This window comes from Scophthalmus maximus, chromosome 13, assembly GCF_022379125.1.
Source record: "Scophthalmus maximus strain ysfricsl-2021 chromosome 13, ASM2237912v1, whole genome shotgun sequence".
Taxonomy (NCBI): Eukaryota; Metazoa; Chordata; class Actinopteri; order Pleuronectiformes; family Scophthalmidae; genus Scophthalmus; species Scophthalmus maximus.
The window spans coordinates 14,224,159-14,243,954 of NC_061527.1; the positions used below are offsets into that span (position 1 = coordinate 14,224,159).

Below are 19,796 nucleotides of genomic sequence, written 5' to 3' on the forward strand. Positions count from 1 at the left end.
AGTTTGCTCCGTTGATTGATGATGAAAAGGGAACATGCGCCCACAGCTCTCCTGGGACTGTGACATAATGTGTGTGCATCCCCTGTGACCCGGCCAGCTGGGCAGGCCAAACACAACACGCACAGATGAGACTGTATGGACTACCACAGGGGGGCTGGCCAACAATACATTATTCATATCCATCTGATGGGTCGCACCCTGAGACAAGGCGCACACACACACACACACACACACGCGTGTGTGTATATATATATTCAAATGCAGCCACTTTATCATATCACTGGCAGGGCTGAGAACTCCCACATCCCAGTAGATGCTCTGGTCCTTTCCTGCACTGTCATCAGATTCCCCGACTCTCCCCTGTGTGTTACCTCCTCATTCATATTCATGTAGAGTCAGATCTCTGCCAAAGGGCTCCTCTGCAGGGGGGGGGGGGGGAGAGGTGCGACAGGACCCGGAGGCACAGAAAACACTTGCACGCACGTATGCACGTACGCACACACACACACACACAAACACACTGTACTTTGTTTCTTATAGGGCAACGTGACAAATGTGTGGATGCATATTTTGAAAATATAACTTTAAATACTTGCCTGTTATCACTTCATGTCCTGCAGAGGCGTCCTCGATCCAGCTCGGTGGACCACTAATCAGCGCTCATTGGGAACAGATAAATACATACAGATATCCATCGGCACTGGTTCTCTATAACAGGCTCTCGCTGCCCCACCCTCCCTCCTCCCCTGCCCCTGCTGTGTGCTGGAAGGATTATCCATCGAGAGGACAGCAGCTCTCACTCCTCCAGCAAGCCGCCATCTGACAGGCAGGGCAGCCCGGCTCTTTACATGGCCAGTTGGGCCCAGCAAGACTCCTTTTTCTTCTCAAGGCCTCTCTCTCTCTCTCTCTCTCTCTCTCTCTCTCTCTCTCTCTCTCTCTCTCATGATTCCCACCACCTCTCCCTCCTTTAACCCCATTCAGTCTCTGATGGTTGAGGAGATGCTCATTTGTGGGTGATTTCCTTTAATTTTAGGATCAGGAATCATACTTCGGATAGTTTAACCAGCCAAGCTGTTCAACCGATCTTCTTCCTTTTAACTGCAACTTGTCCCCGATTGGTGCGATCTGATTATCCAGGTATCCAGGTTAAGTGGCCGACTGCAGCTTCCCCGCAGAGAGCCCGGTGCCTCCAGGCCGTCGCACACAGTCATTTTTTAAGCACTTATTTCCACACTGGCATGTATTCTCTGCAGAGGCCTCCACCACACTGTAATTAGAGCCAAATAGCTGGGAGCAGAGCTGCTGAGCTGCAGGTATAACCCAATAAAATATGATCTCAACTTTTCAGCCTATTGTTACCACACAATAATTAAGGGTAGTGTTATTTGTCTGAGTGGAAAACCTCCCTGAGTTACACACAACGTGACACAGATTCTGCGAATACATCTTTGATCGTAGAGTCCTGCAACATACAGACAAACAGTATATGCAGCGTAGGAATCAGATAAAGAGAAAAATCAAATTCAGTTTCAAACCTTTGAACAAAAAAAATTAACAAAGAGCTGATTAAATTAAATGCAAGAGAATGTTAAGAAAGCACAGATTGTAAGAAATGTCAAAGGAATTGTTTGACATTTTGGGAAAACACTGTCTTTTTCTTGCACAGGAATGGATGAGAGGACTGACACAACTCAGGCTCTACAGCTGCTGTCAGACATGCATTGATGTCCAGATGTTTTCCTGAACTTTTACGGCGGGGCTGTATGTGAGAAGTCAAATGTTGCTCCGGACAATTTTTCCGAATAATTTCCTCCTAGTGCCCTCGTAAAATTTTCAGAAAATGTCGGCGTGAGCCAATGGGAGAATACTGCAGGAAAATCTCTGCATGACTCTCGGTGAGCGAGACGCCGCCCCTCGCCTGAATGTTCTGGAAATCATCTCCTGCTGTGTTCTTTATATGTGAACGGCAACCTCTGGAAAATGTCTGGACCCAATTTTCCAGACATTTTCTGGAGTTCATATCTGAAAACAGCTTATGTTAGCTTGACCCAGGAGATTGTTTCTTGTGAGGAAATGGTTTCTGAAGGTAACGCCTCACCCTTCCACAAAATGCTTTGTTTTTCGCGGTTTACTATATGAAATGATTTGTCAGTTGAAGTATTCCTCATCCACAAACCACACGGCCCTGACTGTTGACTCTTCTTGTCAAATATTTTCTGGCTCGTGTCTAAGTGGTCATGTTGGGTTGGTGTCCCTGCAGTCCGCTCGTGGGCTAATGCTGGATGAGGCTCTCCCCTGACAGCCAGCCAAAGGCTTTTTAAGAAGGCTTTTTACAGAACAAGGCATAAACCCAGATTATGAAACAACAACAAATCAATTCCTTATGCTCATTTCATAAAACACTGTAAAATAAGGCTTATGGGGGAAAGAGCTTGGTCCCATGGGCCCAGTGTGCTGAGCTCGCAGGCTCAACAGCTGATGAGTGAAAAAGACGACAGTGGATAGATGGAAGTTTTACTCTCACTGATCAACAAACTGTGGTGCGTTGTTCTCGTTTTTTTACATGCACCCACAATTTTGTGCGACCTCACTGTGGCTTATTTACCAGATATTAGGCTGAGAAAGCAGCACTTTCAGAGGTGCTTGAAACAGAGCCTCTGCTCAGCAGCCCATTATTCTGATTAAAAAGTGAGGAGTGCAAATCGACAGTGACTTAAGCTCAACAGATGAGCCTCAATTCTCTAAATGTTTGAATCCCGATGACCCGCGGATGCTTTAAAGCAGATTTCACAACAATAGACAGATGTTGAAAGGTAGCTATAGTGCAGGGGGAGCAGCTATCACACCGGCTGAGGCTCTTTCCCGTCCCTCTAATCGAGAAAAGACTTGGAGCTGTTTCTAAGTGCTCCTAAATCAGATAAAACAGACAGCGAAAATCAACTTCTCCGTGTAAGTGTGTGCTGCTTTGCGAGGCTGATATGGACCAGAGAGGATTATTCCTGGATGGGAGGATGGCTTTGGAAGGACTATGAAGATGGGAATATATAGACTTTCCTACTTTATAGGATCATGACAGTCCAAAAGGAGATGGAAGTCATTCGTGTGCTGCATGCAAAGATTAATAAAAGGGGCATATCGCTGAATTTCATTTTAATACTTCATGTCTTAGCATTGGTTTTAGTAAAACATTTTACACCGGTTTATGTTGCACTGATTGCCCCCAATGTATTCCCCCCACTCCGGATTGTAAATCCAGGTTTCCATTCATTGTCACTAAAGTGTTTCAGTTTTCTAATGTTCGAAGATACAGTTTGATCAAGCCCAGGTCCAGACTTTTTGTGTTTATTTTAGCTGTTACACATTTTGTACATTGCTTTCTGAATTATAAACACTGTATATTAAAGTGACTTGAAGCCATTAAATGAGCAAAGATAACCAGAGTCTGCCCATAAGAGACAGACTCTACTGTAGTCCCAGTCCCAGCCCTTTCCCTGGGTGATAGTTAATTACCCTAGATAAATCCATTGGCAATTTGTTAGGCGGTTCCAGTGTGCACCCCCCCCGATTCCCTAATCACCCACCCACCCAAATGCAGCCACTTCCCTTCTCTCTTTCTCTTCATTCTAAGCTTATGTAATGAATCACTAATCACGCCGTCCCTGACGAGCATCCCCTGCCCATTATATTTTAATTAACCCATTCATGGAGGCATCAGCAAAGGCCAACAGGGGGCGTGCTGTCAAAGAAATACAAAGAACATGCTGCAGGTGAGCCACATCAGTTTGTGCTCCGTGATGTATAATAAATTTAAAAAAATGCCTGAACTTTATTGTGTGTGGATGAGGACAGTGTGTTTACTGTCAGGTAGTGAATTATCTTTGTCACCATGTTTCTGTTCGTATACCTGAGAGGGCGAGCAACACTGAAAGCCCCCCGGCCGTGGTAGTTTATGTACATATAGAGACAGAACGAACTGGCTTGTTCTCAATCTCTGCTCGGCTCTTTGACTGCCGGGCTCCAAATGGTTCTCTTGTGGAGCATTTGGGGCTGTGACAGAAAATGGAGCCCCTAACTCACAGAGTCATTTGCAGATGCGACACTTGGGATTTCGAGGCGAGTTGCCACAGATCAAAGATATAAATTGGAATTGGCAGCAGACATGAAATGGGGTCAGGGGACTTGTCCCCGACACAGACACACATGAACACCGAGAACATATGAGTTTTCTGGTCCTCTGGTTTTACAAGGGCGGGGGGGGTCTGTTCAGACAATGGTGCCGCAGATGAACTGTTGCTTACAGAGTCTCAGAAACAGACTAAGAATAAAAAACCCTCATTTTTTGCTGTCACTCGCTGTCTTTTGAAGAATTCCCACATTCGAAATGAAGCAAATCCTTGCTGACTTGCATTTCATTGAAAGTAAATGTGGTTTGGACACAGGTCGGGGTCACCCAGTGTGTGATGGAGCAGGATTTCTTTGCGGTGTGTGAGGCGGGAAAGACAAATTCCCATACTCCCTTTTTGTGGTCTGAGAAAAGAGCAAAGAATAGGTTCAAGATCATACAGTTGTCGCTTGTTTACATCAACTCAGTTGAATTCTTTTTACAGCGTCAGGTTCAGGTGCCCCCTGCCAAGTCCTCTTAATAGTTAAGGTTTTTGAATTTAATCTCACTAATTTCTACATATCCATCTAAGGATCTTAAAGCATAGCCTTAGAAAAGAAAAAAAGACCCTGTACGGCCCTTTTGGAAATTTCTGTGTCCGTTTTTTGTCAACCCTTTAGTGAAAGCCTGTCAAAAGTGGTTAGCTTCTCCAGTGAAACTACTTCTTTGCATCTTAGCTCCCGGTCTTGCCCTGTGTCTGCACAATTTCTCTCTATCCTCTTGTTTCTCTCCTTTTGTTTAGATAAAGCGAGGGATTAGGAAAGATTTGCCCCCATAAAGTAGTGGTTTGATGGGCTTTTATCCCACCATGTTGCTAAAGCTGTGTAGCCCCTGGATTAGGCCCTGACAATAGGAACCCTTGTGCAGGGCCACAGCCTGAGGGCCACAACCAAAGACTGGCTCTGAGAAAGAGGGAGGAAACAAACCTGCCAACCTCGATATGTCAAGTCTGCTAGAGACACTGTTCAGAGGAGCGGCCCTGGCTGCCGCATGGTGTGCTGCGTCTGGGGGATCATACGAGGATAAACAATAGTGAGAGTGAACAACGTGTTGTCAGACACAAAAATACTGAATAATGGGCTCTCTGCTCCGATTATCACATTCTCTCAAGACCAATAATGACCAAAACTAAAATCTGCCAATCATATCACACTGAGTTCATTGGTCTTGGGCAGTACTACTACTTTCACAACATGTGTGCAAAATGTATTGATACAACATATGTGTTGTGTGAAGCCACTTGTGGCTCCAGAGGAAGCTGCTGCAAGTGAAGTCTGATAAGTTGCGTGAAGGAAACAAATCCGCCGGTGCATGACCTGACCTCATGTAGCCCGCTCCTCCACTCTTCTGGAGGCTAGCTACATTAGGCTAGGCTACTAGAATAACATCCGCAAATTTCAGACTGAACAGTAAGTTGTCATTTTGCATCATGGGTAATGTAGGCACCAGATTCTGACAAAGAAGAAGAATGTGGGGAATAAAAAAGAAAGAGCTGCATTTTTTTTTTAAACATCTGTCTGGCTAAGGAAGTTAAATACGTCAAAACGCTGCCTCACGAAACAGCAGTAACTGATATGTTGAAGCAATCAGTCTAATGTGAAATTTGAAAAATTGTTCAGACAAACTTCGAGTTTGGTCTCTAACTGAGTTTGGTTGCTTGAACATTTGTGCTGTTCACGTCATCCCGTTTCTCTGACAAACCTCCTCTGAACAAAAACACTCTGGGTGCCGACACAGCGACAGTAGTGATCCTCCATTTCCCCCCAGTGACGGAGGGGGGATCTCAATGCTAATTGACAGCCGCACCACGCGAAAATATTTCGATCGCGTCTTGCTAATCGCACCATTCGCTTCGCCCGACGTCAGTGACGTAAAATGCATTGTGTCGGTGGGAACGCACCATTACATAAGAGTTATCAGTTAACTGTACAGTGTTTTAGTGTCCTTCAGCTGATTGTTTTGGCTTTCCAGTCTACAGCTTTAACATTTTTGTTCTCTCTCTCTGCTCTCAATGTGTTTGGTTTTCAAAAAGGGGAGTGAATGTTGCACTTCCATTCATCAGGTCGCCAAATGAATGAAGATGTTGCTCCATGTCTGCTGGATGTTTTAATGAAGCAACAGCTTTCTATCAAGTTCAACTCAATAACGTTATGAGGTCAATTTCATATTTTGAGAATGCCATCAATTAATAACCTGTAAAGTAATATTTGCTACTCATTGCTGTGGGCACTTTATATATCACTTACTTACTAAATATATATTCTCTCTCAAATGACCATTTTTTATGATCAAACATTAAACATAACTTTTACTCAGCACTGGTGTTACGGGAGCTCTAAATGTACTCATTACTAGTATTAGTAAATAGACCGAGGTCATATAGAATATAAAGATGAATTACAGTACTTGTAACCCTGGTGTTTTAATACATAAAGAACATGTCAACCTGAACGTTACGGGAGCTTAGCACACAGCTGGGTATACAGGAGACTGTGTGATCTAGTCCATCCACACACAGTTAAGTGATATCTTAGTACAAGAATAACAAAGAAGTATGAACAATTAAAAATGTGGAGTCAGAGATTTATCCCTTGTTAATCAGGTATCCAGCACATAGTAGGAAAGTCTTAAAGGTGAACGCCCAGCTAATACACAGCCAGGGAGTTGCTAATGGCAAGTTGCTTTGTTACTCCGGTCACACAAGTCCCATGGAAGCAGTCAATTCTCAGCCATACATCAAAATGATTAATTTCAGCCAAATGAGCACAAGCTAACCTTGACTAAGAGCGTGTGCAGACCACAGCAGCTGGATTGAAACCTAATATATTCATGAAGTTAAAGAAAACCTAATGATAGAAGTTAATGGGCTCTGAAGGCTGAAGGCATCAACTTTCTCCTCGACTTGATGTAAAATGCCACTTGGAAATATGGGCAGCCATCTGAGGGGTAAAATTACAAACTCTCATGCGTTATAAACCTGATTAAAAACTGAACATGATTTATAAATCGCTGCAGCTTCCTCGGCTGAGCTTCGATTCAGGCTGCCAAAGTCCTGATGCAGGGATAAAGTTTTGATATTCAGAAAGCGTGCGGGAGGATGATTGAGAGCAAAGGCGATAACTCACATCTGAGGCGAGGCTTTAACATGATGGAGCTTGAATGCAGCCTGAGTGCAGAGAACAATGAGCGCACCAATGAAATCCACAGAAATCTCGAGATGAATTTGGGGTTTAGAAAGTTAGCCCGGAGCGAGCAGAGCCGAGATCCTGGAGATGATCGGGATGAGGAGCGGGCTGTGAGGATTGTAAATAAACAGATGGGTAAACTACAGAGCCTGCATTCAGGATAATCGTCAATACCACCAATACAGTTCTGTGAGAGAAAACATTTAGAGTCACTGTTTGTGTCCTTTAAAGTTAAAAGGACTGCAGCAGTGAGTTGATTGATCAATTATTAAATCATCAGACAATGATTTTGATGACTTATTAATGGTTTGAGTCATTCACCTGACACAAATATAAAAAATCTGCTGGTTGTAGCATCTCCAAAGCTTTTCTGTGCTTCACAGACAGATTTTCTTTGGGTTTCAGACTGTTGGTTGCAAAGAAAAGATATTTCATCACATCTCATTGGTCTCTAGAAAGTTGGGACGGACTTTTTTCAGTATTTTCTGACCAAACAATTATGAAAAACATTGCGGGTATCAACTGTAGTCTTTACTTGGATTAAAATCTTCCAGCATGATGTAAATGATCCACTTCAATAAAATTAGATTTTTTTTTTCCCTTAGGCAAGGCATTTCAGCAACAGGGCAATTCAAAGTGATTTACTCAAACAATCAAGAACATTGTGACAACATGGAAAAGAACATAATTAAATCAGTTATAAAAGATTAAGAAAGATTAGAAAATAATAACAAGTTACAAAATAAATGCCAGAATAGAATTAAGCTAAAATAAAGTATAAAATACAAGGATATTCTTGCTTTTTTGAATATCCGTATGATAAATGCATTGATTTGGAAATTCAGTTTAGAGATTATGTGGATAGAAAAATGAGTGTGAAGATAAATTGGGCATCACAAGTCCAAGTAAACAAATCAGATTCATTTCAGTAAACTAAAAACGAATGCCTCTGAATATAATTATAAAAGTCACATACATAAACATTTTTTTTCTCCAAAAAGTGTCTAAATTCTACTACAGAGATTTAAAAGATATTCAGTGTGAGTGTACTGTCCGCTCCATCCCATGCAGGCAGGTCTGGAGGGACTGCAAGCTGCTGCTGCTGCCGCTGGCCTAATGTCTCTCTGATAGCTGGCCTCTTGACACTGGCACCAAAGCCCTCAGCCATGCTGGACATTAGCTCGCATTAAGTTCCGTAAAAAGCTGATTTGAGGAAGAGCAGCTGAGAGGAATTCCTTCTCGCTTTAATTGCTTTAGAAACGGTTTCCACAAAGAGACACTGGCCAGATTTATCTCCAGTTTAAGTTCTTATTTCCATCGGTTCACAAGTTAATCCGATTTGCCCCCCCCCCTATAGGCCCAAAATGCTCTGCAGTTACTGGCCAATTTATTATTATTACTAATATTATTATTATTATTATTATTACTAATATTATTATTATTATTGTTGTTATTATTATCATGTTAAATCGCCCATTTTCGCCCTGAGAACCACTTGTTGCTTGACAACGTCAGTCACTTCACAGGCTGTTGTCAGGAATAAGTTCTGCAAATGAATGTGGCCAAAGATCAAATTGAGTTGAGGATTTAACCCCCCCAGCCCAGCCCACCTCCCTCTTTTCTCTCGCACTCTCTCGGGGAAAATTCAACAAAATATGCAAGCTTTACATTAAAAGGCTACTTGCCGTCGCCCTTAATTCCAGCCTAAACGGGTTTTCTCCGGGAGAAGAAATCTTTTCTTGAAAAACCTTGAAGAAGAGAGGGGCATTATTGTTTTAATCCTCTTAGCAGCAGTCATTTGAAGACATTTTTTGGGAGGGTGAAATGGCGTCTTGTCTACCCGATCCTCACCCAAATCCCTCGGGGCCGGGGAGCTGCCGGAGGCTGTGCCGCCCAGCAGCATCGCTCCATCTCCGCTCAGTCCCCGCGAACCTGCAGCCACACACCGAGGCAGCGGGGAATAAAACCAAAGCTCGGAATTAACCTGAACAAAGTATACAGAAATAGTAGAGGCCATTACTTACAACTCGCATATCATTTAATTGAGACTTGTGGCATAAACCGAGATTCATTTTTAATAAGGTTGAAATACGTTTTATAAACCACTACTGCAGTTTCTTAATATTTATATATTATAATATATAATATTATATATATATATATATATACATATGTATTCATTCAAATCTGGTTTCATTTGCCTCATGTTATGCTTAGTCCTTAAAAACAATCCAAAACGTACATTATCTTTAGCTATAAAGTGATATTTCAGTGTTTATTAAAAATGTATATAAATTATCAGCATTATCAAATGAGGATAACGTTGTTTAAAACTATGATAGGGATGCTATAGCTGGACCTCAGCTGTAGGTCCTGCATCGAGCGACATATAGCCAAGTTGGAAATTAAGGGATATTATATAAATGCAACTTGCCCTGTCGACAGTTGTTCAAATCAGTTTTAACATATTTACATCATTAAATGTTTAAATGGTCCGTTCCGTGTGTTTTGTCCGTAACAAACGCCCCAAACAAAAAAAGAGCGTATTATTATCATTGTCAACTACAAAAATAACCACAATTAGCCTAATATCAATAGCTGATTAGTATAATAAATGTCAGCCCCCCCAAAAAAAGAAGAAAATAAAAATAAAACCCAACTACCTAAATATAGAAAAAAAACTGTACTGTATTTCTTTCAGAAACAAAAAGAGCGACAGCGGAGAAGTCGGCGGCTCGGACGCAGAAAAAAAACCAAGTCATCTATAGGTGTAATGTGAAGGGGGAGTGCGCGAGGGGGCGAGAAGCGACGTGATTGGCTAGAGAGAAGGCGCGTCGGAGCGTCCCACTGACCCCGCCCGGGGTCGCTTTAAAGGCCGATGGACGGCAGCTCAGCATCCTCCCACCTCCACACCGAGCAGAGAGGACACACACCGGGACACTGTCAGGATACGGGAGTGGAGGACATGAACACCTGCCCGCGGATCTAAGGAGGACAATATTCGGTCGCTCTGCCACTGGAGATATTTCCCTTCACACTGAGAGGAGAGGTAAGAAGTTGACTGAGTGGAAGTTGGACCGTCGTCGAGAGTTGCAGCCCAAACTCTAATCATTGGTCGTTTTTCTTCAAAGATCATTCAATTGCCAAACGAGACTGTTTTTGTTTTTTTTACCTGTTAGTTTTATTATATACATTGTCGTTTAAAACAATAACCTGAACTCTGATGCAGAAGTTCCCACAGAGCAGCCCGGCGACATCCGAGCTCTACAATGTGGAGAAGAAAATTATACAAACAAGAATTAACAATTAATAAAGCTGCAAATTCCTCAAAACGTCAGTATTAATATGATTTTATTCATGGCAGGCGTCTTTTTTGTTGTTGTTGTTTAACACGACATGTTTAATTGTCTGCAGCTTTGTAGTTTCATTATTCCCATTAAGTTCCTCGTTTTAGTTTGCGGAGCTGCTGAACCGACGCCAGCAGCTCCGGCCCCTGCGGGGCAGAGTCTTTAGGAAAAGCTGTATAACTCATAAATCCACAGCAATTAGCATAATTAGGCTTAAATCAGAGCCCGAGGCTGTGTGACATTGTCCTGGAAGAAGAGCATTATGGTGAATGTTTAAGCTGAAGATTTGAAAAAGAAAGAAAAAAAATTTGAACAGATTAAATGAATCCAGCCAGAGACTGATTTAGTAAAATAATTAAATGAAATACACGGGGGGGGGGGGGTTATTGCATTAGTCACACGTTTTGATCTCTCTCTCACACACACACACACACACACTGGCCCACCTTTCACGTGTCAGGCCTGATGATAAATGAATAGCCCCATATAGTGGAAACCTATTTGCACCCACATTAGACAGGAGCCCGACCGGGGAGCCGGTGTCACACGTCTCCGTCCGCCTCCAGGCGTCTGGAAGTGACCCGGGACCCGACGTCCCCCTCACTCGTGTCAACCTCCTCTGGGAGCAAAGGAGATATGTCCCCGCAGCCTGCGGAGGTTTGACTGCGTTTAAAGTCTCAAATCAAAAACTCTTCGTCCTGCAGTTCTATTCGGCGCCTGCATTAGAGAGGAGATCCTCGTAATTCATTTCTTTGGCCTATTTTTGTTTGGTGTCAACGCAAACATTACCCTTTTTTTTTAACCCGTAATTTTTTTTCTTCTATTATTATCCATTTACTTTTGCTACACGTCGCCACCGTGGACCACCGTCAACGAATTATTAAATACGTACGTGCCAAAAAGTTCAAAAGTATCCTGATGACTGCTGAAATAACAAAGGCCACAAAATGGTGCCGTGATGCAAAAATAAAAAGTAGAACAGAGCAACAAAATTATTATACTTTTAAACTCTTACCTTGAGGCCTGTATCACATTTATTTATGTAAAAAAAAAATCACTGATTAATGAAAACTGCAAATTGTGTGGATCGTGAATTCTCTGCAGAACTCTGTTCACTGTCACCTCTTTGTTTAAACAGCCTGCTGTACAATTGTTGTGGTGGCGCAGTAGAATCATAAAACGAACCATATAAATATACATTTTTTTAAAATAAATAATCATTAAACAAAATCCTATATTTGCTGTTTCAAAATGTTATTCTCTGACGATTTAAGAGTAACTTTTAGTAACAAATTGAGTAAATTGCAACAACACACGTGATCTTTATCGGATACATTTCTGAATGTCCTTCATAGTTTTCTTCCAAAAAGGAGAAACTATTTCTCCTTATAGGAGCGCAGTCTTTAATGTTTATAGTCTACTTCACCTGTTGCCATTTGGTTAGTGGAACATTGTAAAGCCATGTTTGAAGCTCCCCTCTTCTTCTTCTTCTTTAAATAAACGAACTGGCCCCAGAGAAACGTCCGGTTTGTTTGAGGCCCGGCGCTCACCGCATCTCGTTTGCTCCACCACAGACAGCCCCTCCGTCATGCAGCACTACGGGGTGAACGGCTACTCTCTGCACGCCATGAACTCGCTGAGCGCCATGTACAACCTCCACCAGCAGGCGGCGCAACAGGCCCAGCACGCACCCGACTACAGGCCCTCGGTGCACGCACTCACTCTGGCAGAGAGACTAGCTGGTAAGAATCAGTTGCTCCTTGTGGTTTTCACTTCTTCACACCCTCCTCCGGTGTCAATGTAACAAGCCTCCCTCCGAAGCAACCGCTGATGACTTGAACTATACACTTTAATATATGTAGTGTGTTGATCTCCTGGGTGATCACCGGCCCTTTGACCTGTCCCTCAATTAAACTGGTCATGTTTCTTCTTTCTCAACGGTTGTACATTTCAAGACATTATCCTCGAGGCCCGGTATGGCTCCCAGCACCGAAAGCAGCGGCGGAGTCGGACGGCCTTCACCGCCCAGCAGCTGGAGGCCCTGGAGAAAACCTTCCAGAAGACCCACTATCCAGACGTGGTGATGCGTGAACGTCTGGCCATGTGCACCAACCTGCCCGAGGCGCGCGTCCAGGTATAGGAAACTCCCAGAATGCATTCATCCTGTGTCCCGTTTGCCAGTCGCACCCTCACTTCCTCGTCTTATGGGTTAGAGGCTTCATTTAAAGGCAGTCCACTGTTATAATCGTTTTTAACGCGAGCTCTGATCTCTCCGTTTATCTTCCTGCCAGGTCTGGTTCAAGAACCGTCGGGCCAAGTTTCGTAAGAAGCAGCGCAGCCTGCAGAAGGAGCAGCTCCAGAAACAGAAGGAGGCGTCAGGGGGGACAGAGGGCTCTACAGAGGACTCCACCAAGACTGACCTCACTACCACCAGCAACACCACCACCACCACCTCCACCTCCACCTCCACTCTAGTTCCAGAGGCCTGCTCTCCTCCCCTGCCCTCCTCCCTCTCGTCCTGTCACTCAGACACAGAGAGGCTGGAGGCAACAAGGCCCCAGCATGGTGAGATGAGCGTGGAAGTCAACGTCACCTCCCCTGAGCCGTCGGACAGCGAGTCGGCGGCAGAAGACAATGCTGACAGAGAGGAAATGACGGGGGAGGCGAGGGTGAAGATCGTGGAGGAGACGCAGAGGGACGGGGGGGCACAGCCGGGCAGCAGCTCCCCATCCTGCAAACGACTCAGCCCTACATCAGGTAAAAATATAGATGTCTAAAGGGGAATTTAAAAAATGTCAGACACAGTAGAGATCTGAATGTGTCAAAACATACTGAAGTCCTCCTCTCTTTCTTTCCATCAGACTCTCCCCTGAGCTCTCCCGCCTTGCCCTCCTCCAGCAGCGTGACCAGCAACTTGGCCCAGAGCAACTCCTATGCCTCGTCCCCCCTCAGCCTCTTCCGGCTGCAGGAGCAGTTTCGCCAGCACATGGCCGCCACCAACAACATGGTGCACTACCCGTCCTTCGACATGAGCACGCCACCCTCTCTGCCCTACCTGGGCATGAACGTCAACATGCCGTCCCCGCTGGGCTCACTGCCCTGCCAGTCCTACTACCAGACCCTGTCGCAGGCCCAGCAGGTGTGGAACAGCCCGCTGCTGCCGGCGGCGCCGGGCGGCCTCCCAGGGAGCCTCAACAGCAAGACGACGAGCATCGAGAACCTCCGCATGAGGGCCAAACAGCACGCAGCCTCGCTGGGATTGGACACACTCCCCAACTGAAGCGCACGCTGCTCAGTCTACGCGTTCGATCCTCTGCTCTGGGCTGAAGCTATGAATTATGCCCTGTCCACAAGAGGCCACTCTGGCTCCCCGGCACTTTTCTCTCGACCTCTCACCACGTGTGTCAATACAAAAATGCATTGAGATAATAGCTCAAGTTTAAATCCAAACTCTTTGACTGCTTATCCAGTTGGCTGTCAAAACAATTAGTTTGAACTCCCACGGTTCAAAATCTGCCCAACGTTGTTTGCAGTTTGCTGAATTTTAACTGAACCCAATCTTCAATACCAGAGCAGTGTGACAGACGGTAGAGACGCCGTATTTTTCAGGCGACAAATGAAGGCCACAAAAATGTTTCAGAGCAGGCACTTAAGGGGCCCCTCTCTCAGCTTGGGGCCCTCGGTTGTTGACAAAGCACATCGTATGGGTGCGCAGCTCACTGCTGAGAGCAAATCCGAACATGAAGAACATCTCCGCTGGAGAGACCAAACAGAGAACAAGATTATAAGAAGAACTCAATGGACTTGACAAATGAAAAGAAATTAAATAGATCCCACCTGGACTGGAGTTACGACTGAACAGTACGTTCTGCCTCTGTGGATCTCACTTGTATTGAGCTTAAGCCTAATGCAAGCTGCTCACCATATTTTCGAATCAGCTTTGTGAAGTCAGTCCAGAAGGTCTTGAGCCACCGAGCGCTCCGTCTCGTTCCAGGACCGATGAGAGATATTAAAGTATTCCATAACTCAACACCTGAACATTGAACTATGCATGTGTGCACCCTGTGAAGCATGACTTACAGCCGCACAACGCAGAAGGAAGTCACATCAGATCTAATATCAGAAACCAGATCAGATAATCCCAGAGCCAAATGTTTTTTTTTTTTTTGTAGATGTCGATTCTCCTCGTTTAAAGTTTAAAGTTGCCTGGGAAATTCACTTGAGCATTGTAAATATCCCTCAGTGTTTGCCTCCATCTGCCTGGTTAAAGAGAAACTTTTAGGATTTGACAGGAAACGTTCCGTTCATTTTGTCAATTGTGGCTTTAAGCAAAGGACCTACAGTGAAGAGGAGGCGCAGTCGAGAATAAAGCTGAACCCAGCCCATGTATATTTTTTTGTTAACTCGGGCGCCAGATTGAGCTCACCACTCATTCTGAGCCAGTGGCTTCAGCAGAAAAGATGCACGGGCCAGTTCTCTATGTATTATATCGCTGTAGATTTAAGACATGTATTTCTCGATTGTTTCAAATGTGAGTAATTTATCTGTTTAATTCAAGGGAATAAATCACACATAAGAATGACTCCTGTTCTCCGTGTTGTCGGTTGGAATAGGGAATGACAATGTTTACTTGCACTTGTGCACGATGCCTCATTTTGCCATTTTCCAAAGCAAACTAATAAACAAAACTTTATGGGTGCCATCCAAAGACACAATTTTCGCAAAGGCAATTTTGTATTTTCTGAAACTTTGGACCTTGTCAGCTTGAAGGTGAGTCATACAAACATCCTCGTTTTCAAAACGCCCCAAAACATTTTTCTTTTTAGTTTCTCGAGTCAGAGTTTTAGTTGGCGACGAGACAGGGATTAGTTAATGCTGTGCCGAATCCAGCTCCTCTCTGGCTGATGTCTGAGTGGGACTGACAGAAAACTGAAGCCTAACAACAAAAAAAAAAAGTTTTGATTTCCACACATCACCTTCAAGCCTTTGTAGTGAAAATTTCAAGTTTGGTTAATGTGTTCCACCAAAAAGACACCTTGATTATCCGTTAATAATTTAGACACAGGGGGTCTACCGTCGTTAATGGTGGGGTTTACACACCACATAGGGGAGAGGCTGCCACTTGTTCTGCCGCTGTAGAATAACTAATCTTAAATGAAATGACTGAAGCACAGTGTCAGGCTCTAAAGAGTCTCCAATCCAACACCCACCCACCCACCCACCTCTCTCTCGCTCTCCTTTGCAGCTCCCCTCTTCCCCCAGCCTGTCAATCGAGGTTTGGCTGCACCGAAACAGAATGCTTTGCCATAAGAAGATTACCTTCGGTCGGGATATCGATGGATTAAGTAAGAATAGAAGGAGATAAAAAAGGGCTGAAAGAGTTCCCAGAGCCAGCAAAGTTCAGACACCTGTTCTTTTCCTCCTCTTTCGCGGTCTCTCACTCGATGACCACGAAGATTACCGGTATATCACTTTCTAAGTGCAGGGGAGGAGGTGAGAGGGGTGGGTGGGTTAGGATGGGGCCAGTTACAGTGCAAAAAAATAATTTTGGGGGCTGAAGAGATAATACTTTACACATTTCCTTAGGTTATTTTAAGTCACTCTCTTTAAATATGTGGTCAATTTGTCACAACTGTCCCTGTTCCATGTGTTGGGAAAGATCATATGGGTGTAAATCAATGGGAATGCTGTGTGTTTGTGTGTGTGTGTGTGTGTGTGCGTGTGTGTGTGTGTGTGTGCGTGCGTGTGTGTGTCTATGGCAGCTAAGCCGCTGAAGGTTTCCAGGAGCTCTTTGATGTGTATCTGGGCAATGCGCTATTAGAGGGATTTTCCTAGTTGACAGCTCAGAGAATGTGTGGAGGAATTGCGATGCCAGCGGGCTAAAAGAATGCTGGAAACAGGATTAGGATCATATTCTGGCAGCTCCTGTCACTTCATCAATGGGCTAAGGTTTCCTCAGTGACAGCCCTCCTTCTCTGCCCGGCTAAAACCTTTAGTGGGACTATAAAAGGGGTGAGAGAGGGGAAAAAACAATGATTGAATGGTGTGCTATGATTTCTGTGCTGGGCTTGCTCTGAGGGCTTTGTGTTGGGAGGTCTGAGGGGGGGACGGTGTTGATTTGGAGGGAGGGGTAGGTCATGGGGATGAGAAAAGGGGGGCTTTTTGGAGAGGGGGGGGGGTGTAACTGTGGAAGTTTTACACACAAATCCCTTTGGCAGAGCATGAGGAGGGGTTTTACACTGATGCTAGCAGACAGGGACGGCAGCGTGGTGTCCCCCAGGGGACGACAGCAGCAGCAGAGGCAGGTGGGAAGGGAGAAAGCCGTTTCCTGAATCGTCAGGATTCACTTTGTCTGCGTGAGCCCTCCCTGTCTTCACCAAGTGAGACCTCGCTCACCTCGAGATAGTGCGATGTGGGTGTGTCATGCACATTTGTAGGCTCTTCTCAGACTATTAACATAGGGCCTCTCTTGTGATTATTTGTTTTTTACTAGAATTTGTTTTAAAATAGAAAAGATCAAATCCAACAATGAGCTAATGTCATTAAGAAGTTTTTTTTCTCAGTGCAGCCAAAAACCCTGTAGAGCTTATTCACATGTGACATTTTCCTTCATTATGATAAACAGGGGCATTATAGGTTATTTTGAGTTCGTATATACAGTTCACCATCCTGCTACTGTGAATATTCCCTATAGAGCATCAAATCTGTATTAATCCCCAGCTGAAAATAGTTCCCAATAAATGCACACCAATGCATTGAGTTTACACAGCTCTGAAATACATAGTTGGGGTGTGTGAACTAAATATTTGTATAATTTAGATTTAACAGTTAAACACCACATCATGCTTGCTTTCTCTAATTTTTCAAGCCTGGTGCGCTTTACAGCCACATGCTCGTGTGAAAGGGTGACCTTTGACCCCTGTCTCTGAGCGGCATACAGTACTTTATTACTTACAGGGACAGGAGTAAAATGTGTGTGATTTTCAGGATGGATATTTTGAAAATATAATTTGAAATACTTTTTTATAATTTCATGTCCTGCAGAAGTATATATATATATATTATAACAATTTTTGAAAAATGCATCTTTAGAAATTTGAGGCTACCACAGACAGGCTGGGGAAGAACTTTCCATGGGATTCATTGGAAAAAAATAAATATGGAAAATCACTAATAGTATCTAAATATTTGTCGAACCGTGTAAATAAAATTAATTCTCCCGCAAATACCACAATTGTCATCTAACTTCTAGCAGCAGGCCCTGTACAAAACAAAAAAGAAATTAAATGAGTGAAATCGTGATTCACATTTCCCATGCTAATCACATGCTGTATTCAATCAAGTGTGATAAATTCACATTTAGTCTCAAAATATGATTTTTTTATATTGATCATCAAGTGTAAGAAACCTTGTGAGAAAACATGTGGTGTGCAGACATTTCAAATGCAAAAGCATACACTTTACGTATCCCTTTTTCCCATAAAAACACAATAAATACAAAATCAGTAATGCCAGGAAGAATTTTAAAGGACCATGTTAAAGGTCAAGCTTTAGACCTGTTGCTTTGGGACTACAGATCTGTATTCTTCACTTTCTTTCAATTGTCTGGATCTGCTTCTTTCTAGGAAACTCACCGTGTTCAGGTAAGTCATTTATTTTCAAAGATTTTGAAACTCTCCACTAGGGCCTGAGATTGTGTTGCTGAATATATTTTTTTTCTTGAGTGGGCTTATAGGGTGGTCTCTGTCATGCATCCTGGACCAGCTGTCTCAATGCTGCCACCAACAAACCCTCCCTCCAAAGAGTGTAACTCCACACTCTGCTCACCCATGTGAAACAATACTTTCACAATATCACAGGAGTTTGATTGTTGGGGACAAGTTATATAATGCCAGGAATTACAGACTAGCATGCAAATGCTAAATCCTCTCTTTCTCCTGAAAAGTGGATGAGACGGACTATATCTGCAGGCTTCACTCTGGCTCCCGAGCTTTGTGCTACAGAGACGCTCTCCTTTCTCCCCCTGACTTGGGTGATAATCCTGACACGCACTGTCTGCATTTTTTACTGTACGTGTTTAAGCGCATTTGCAGTGCATTTATCTCTCCAATGTAAACCAATTTGGCTATAAGGGCCTTGGGCCAAGCAAGGCACCGGAGGAAAGAAAGGAAAACTCAGACCTAGCAGATGTGCAGAGAAGGGAGGATGGGAGAGCTGGCGGAAACTCGGGGGTTGATGAATGACTGCAAGCAGCAAAAAAAAAAGGGAAAGCGGAACCGGGTGTGAGAAAAAGAGTGTCCCTTGTCCGAGGGGTAAGCTTTTCAAACTTGGGATAGGGGCCTTTAAAGCCGATAGAACGTGGATCACTGAATTGTTGAGTCACAGAATCTGAGAAAATCATACGGAGCTCCCAGTTAATCCTGTCATAGTGAAATCACTGGGCATACTTTGGGGATCCCAGCCCCTTCTGAAGACATTTGGAGGCTGCTGTATTGACAGAGCTGCTGTTTGATACCGCCTGTACACCTGTATCAGCTGTCTGTTAATCTGCCTTCCCCTCCTCCCACTCGGCCTCCACAGCATGCCGCCTCCGCTGGAAGAAATGGCTGATGAAATGCACCAAAGACCTAAAAGCTGCCAATCTCCCTGCTTCTCGATGTCTCCTGTAAGTGGCTGTGGTTGCAGGATGAACTCGTCACTTTGATCATCTGAAAGGCAGGAGCCCTGCTGTGTCAGACATTACTACCTGCAATTCTGTGGAGACATAAAGACTATGGGCTCCTTGGTCCCTGAAATGGGACATTAAGACAGAATCATCCTCGGTTAGTTGTGGCGATATCAAGGTGTTTTATTTGCTGGCACGCAGGCACGGTCTGAATGTGTTTGGATAGCTTTTAAAGTACCTGATCTTACAGCCTAAGGTTCCTGTGAATGAGGTGTTTGCTGCTCTTATCAATGAGACGTTACATGAGAAGAGCACCATGGCCTGCCGGGGCTGTTGGACCGCTCTGCTGTGCGGTTTCAGCAGGCTGAGCTTTGGCCAGATGGCCTCTACATCTAAATCAAACTATTTTAACTATTCACTCCTTTTCTTTTGCAAGT

General features: G+C 44.1%; 1 protein-coding gene across 1 annotated transcript; it reads left to right on the plus strand.

Annotated features, from left to right (window-relative positions):
• The first annotated feature begins 10,217 nt into the window (after window positions 1-10,217).
• On the plus strand, window positions 10,218-15,276 carry LOC118318809 (diencephalon/mesencephalon homeobox protein 1-B-like). Its single transcript, XM_035648813.2, has 5 exons — window positions 10,218-10,396; window positions 12,269-12,436; window positions 12,650-12,828; window positions 12,986-13,451; window positions 13,556-15,276. Exons 2-5 carry the CDS (start codon window positions 12,283-12,285, stop codon window positions 13,972-13,974), a joined length of 1,218 nt encoding a protein of 405 aa, XP_035504706.2. The 5' UTR covers window positions 10,218-10,396; window positions 12,269-12,282; the 3' UTR covers window positions 13,975-15,276.
• The last annotated feature ends 4,520 nt before the right edge of the window (window positions 15,277-19,796 follow it).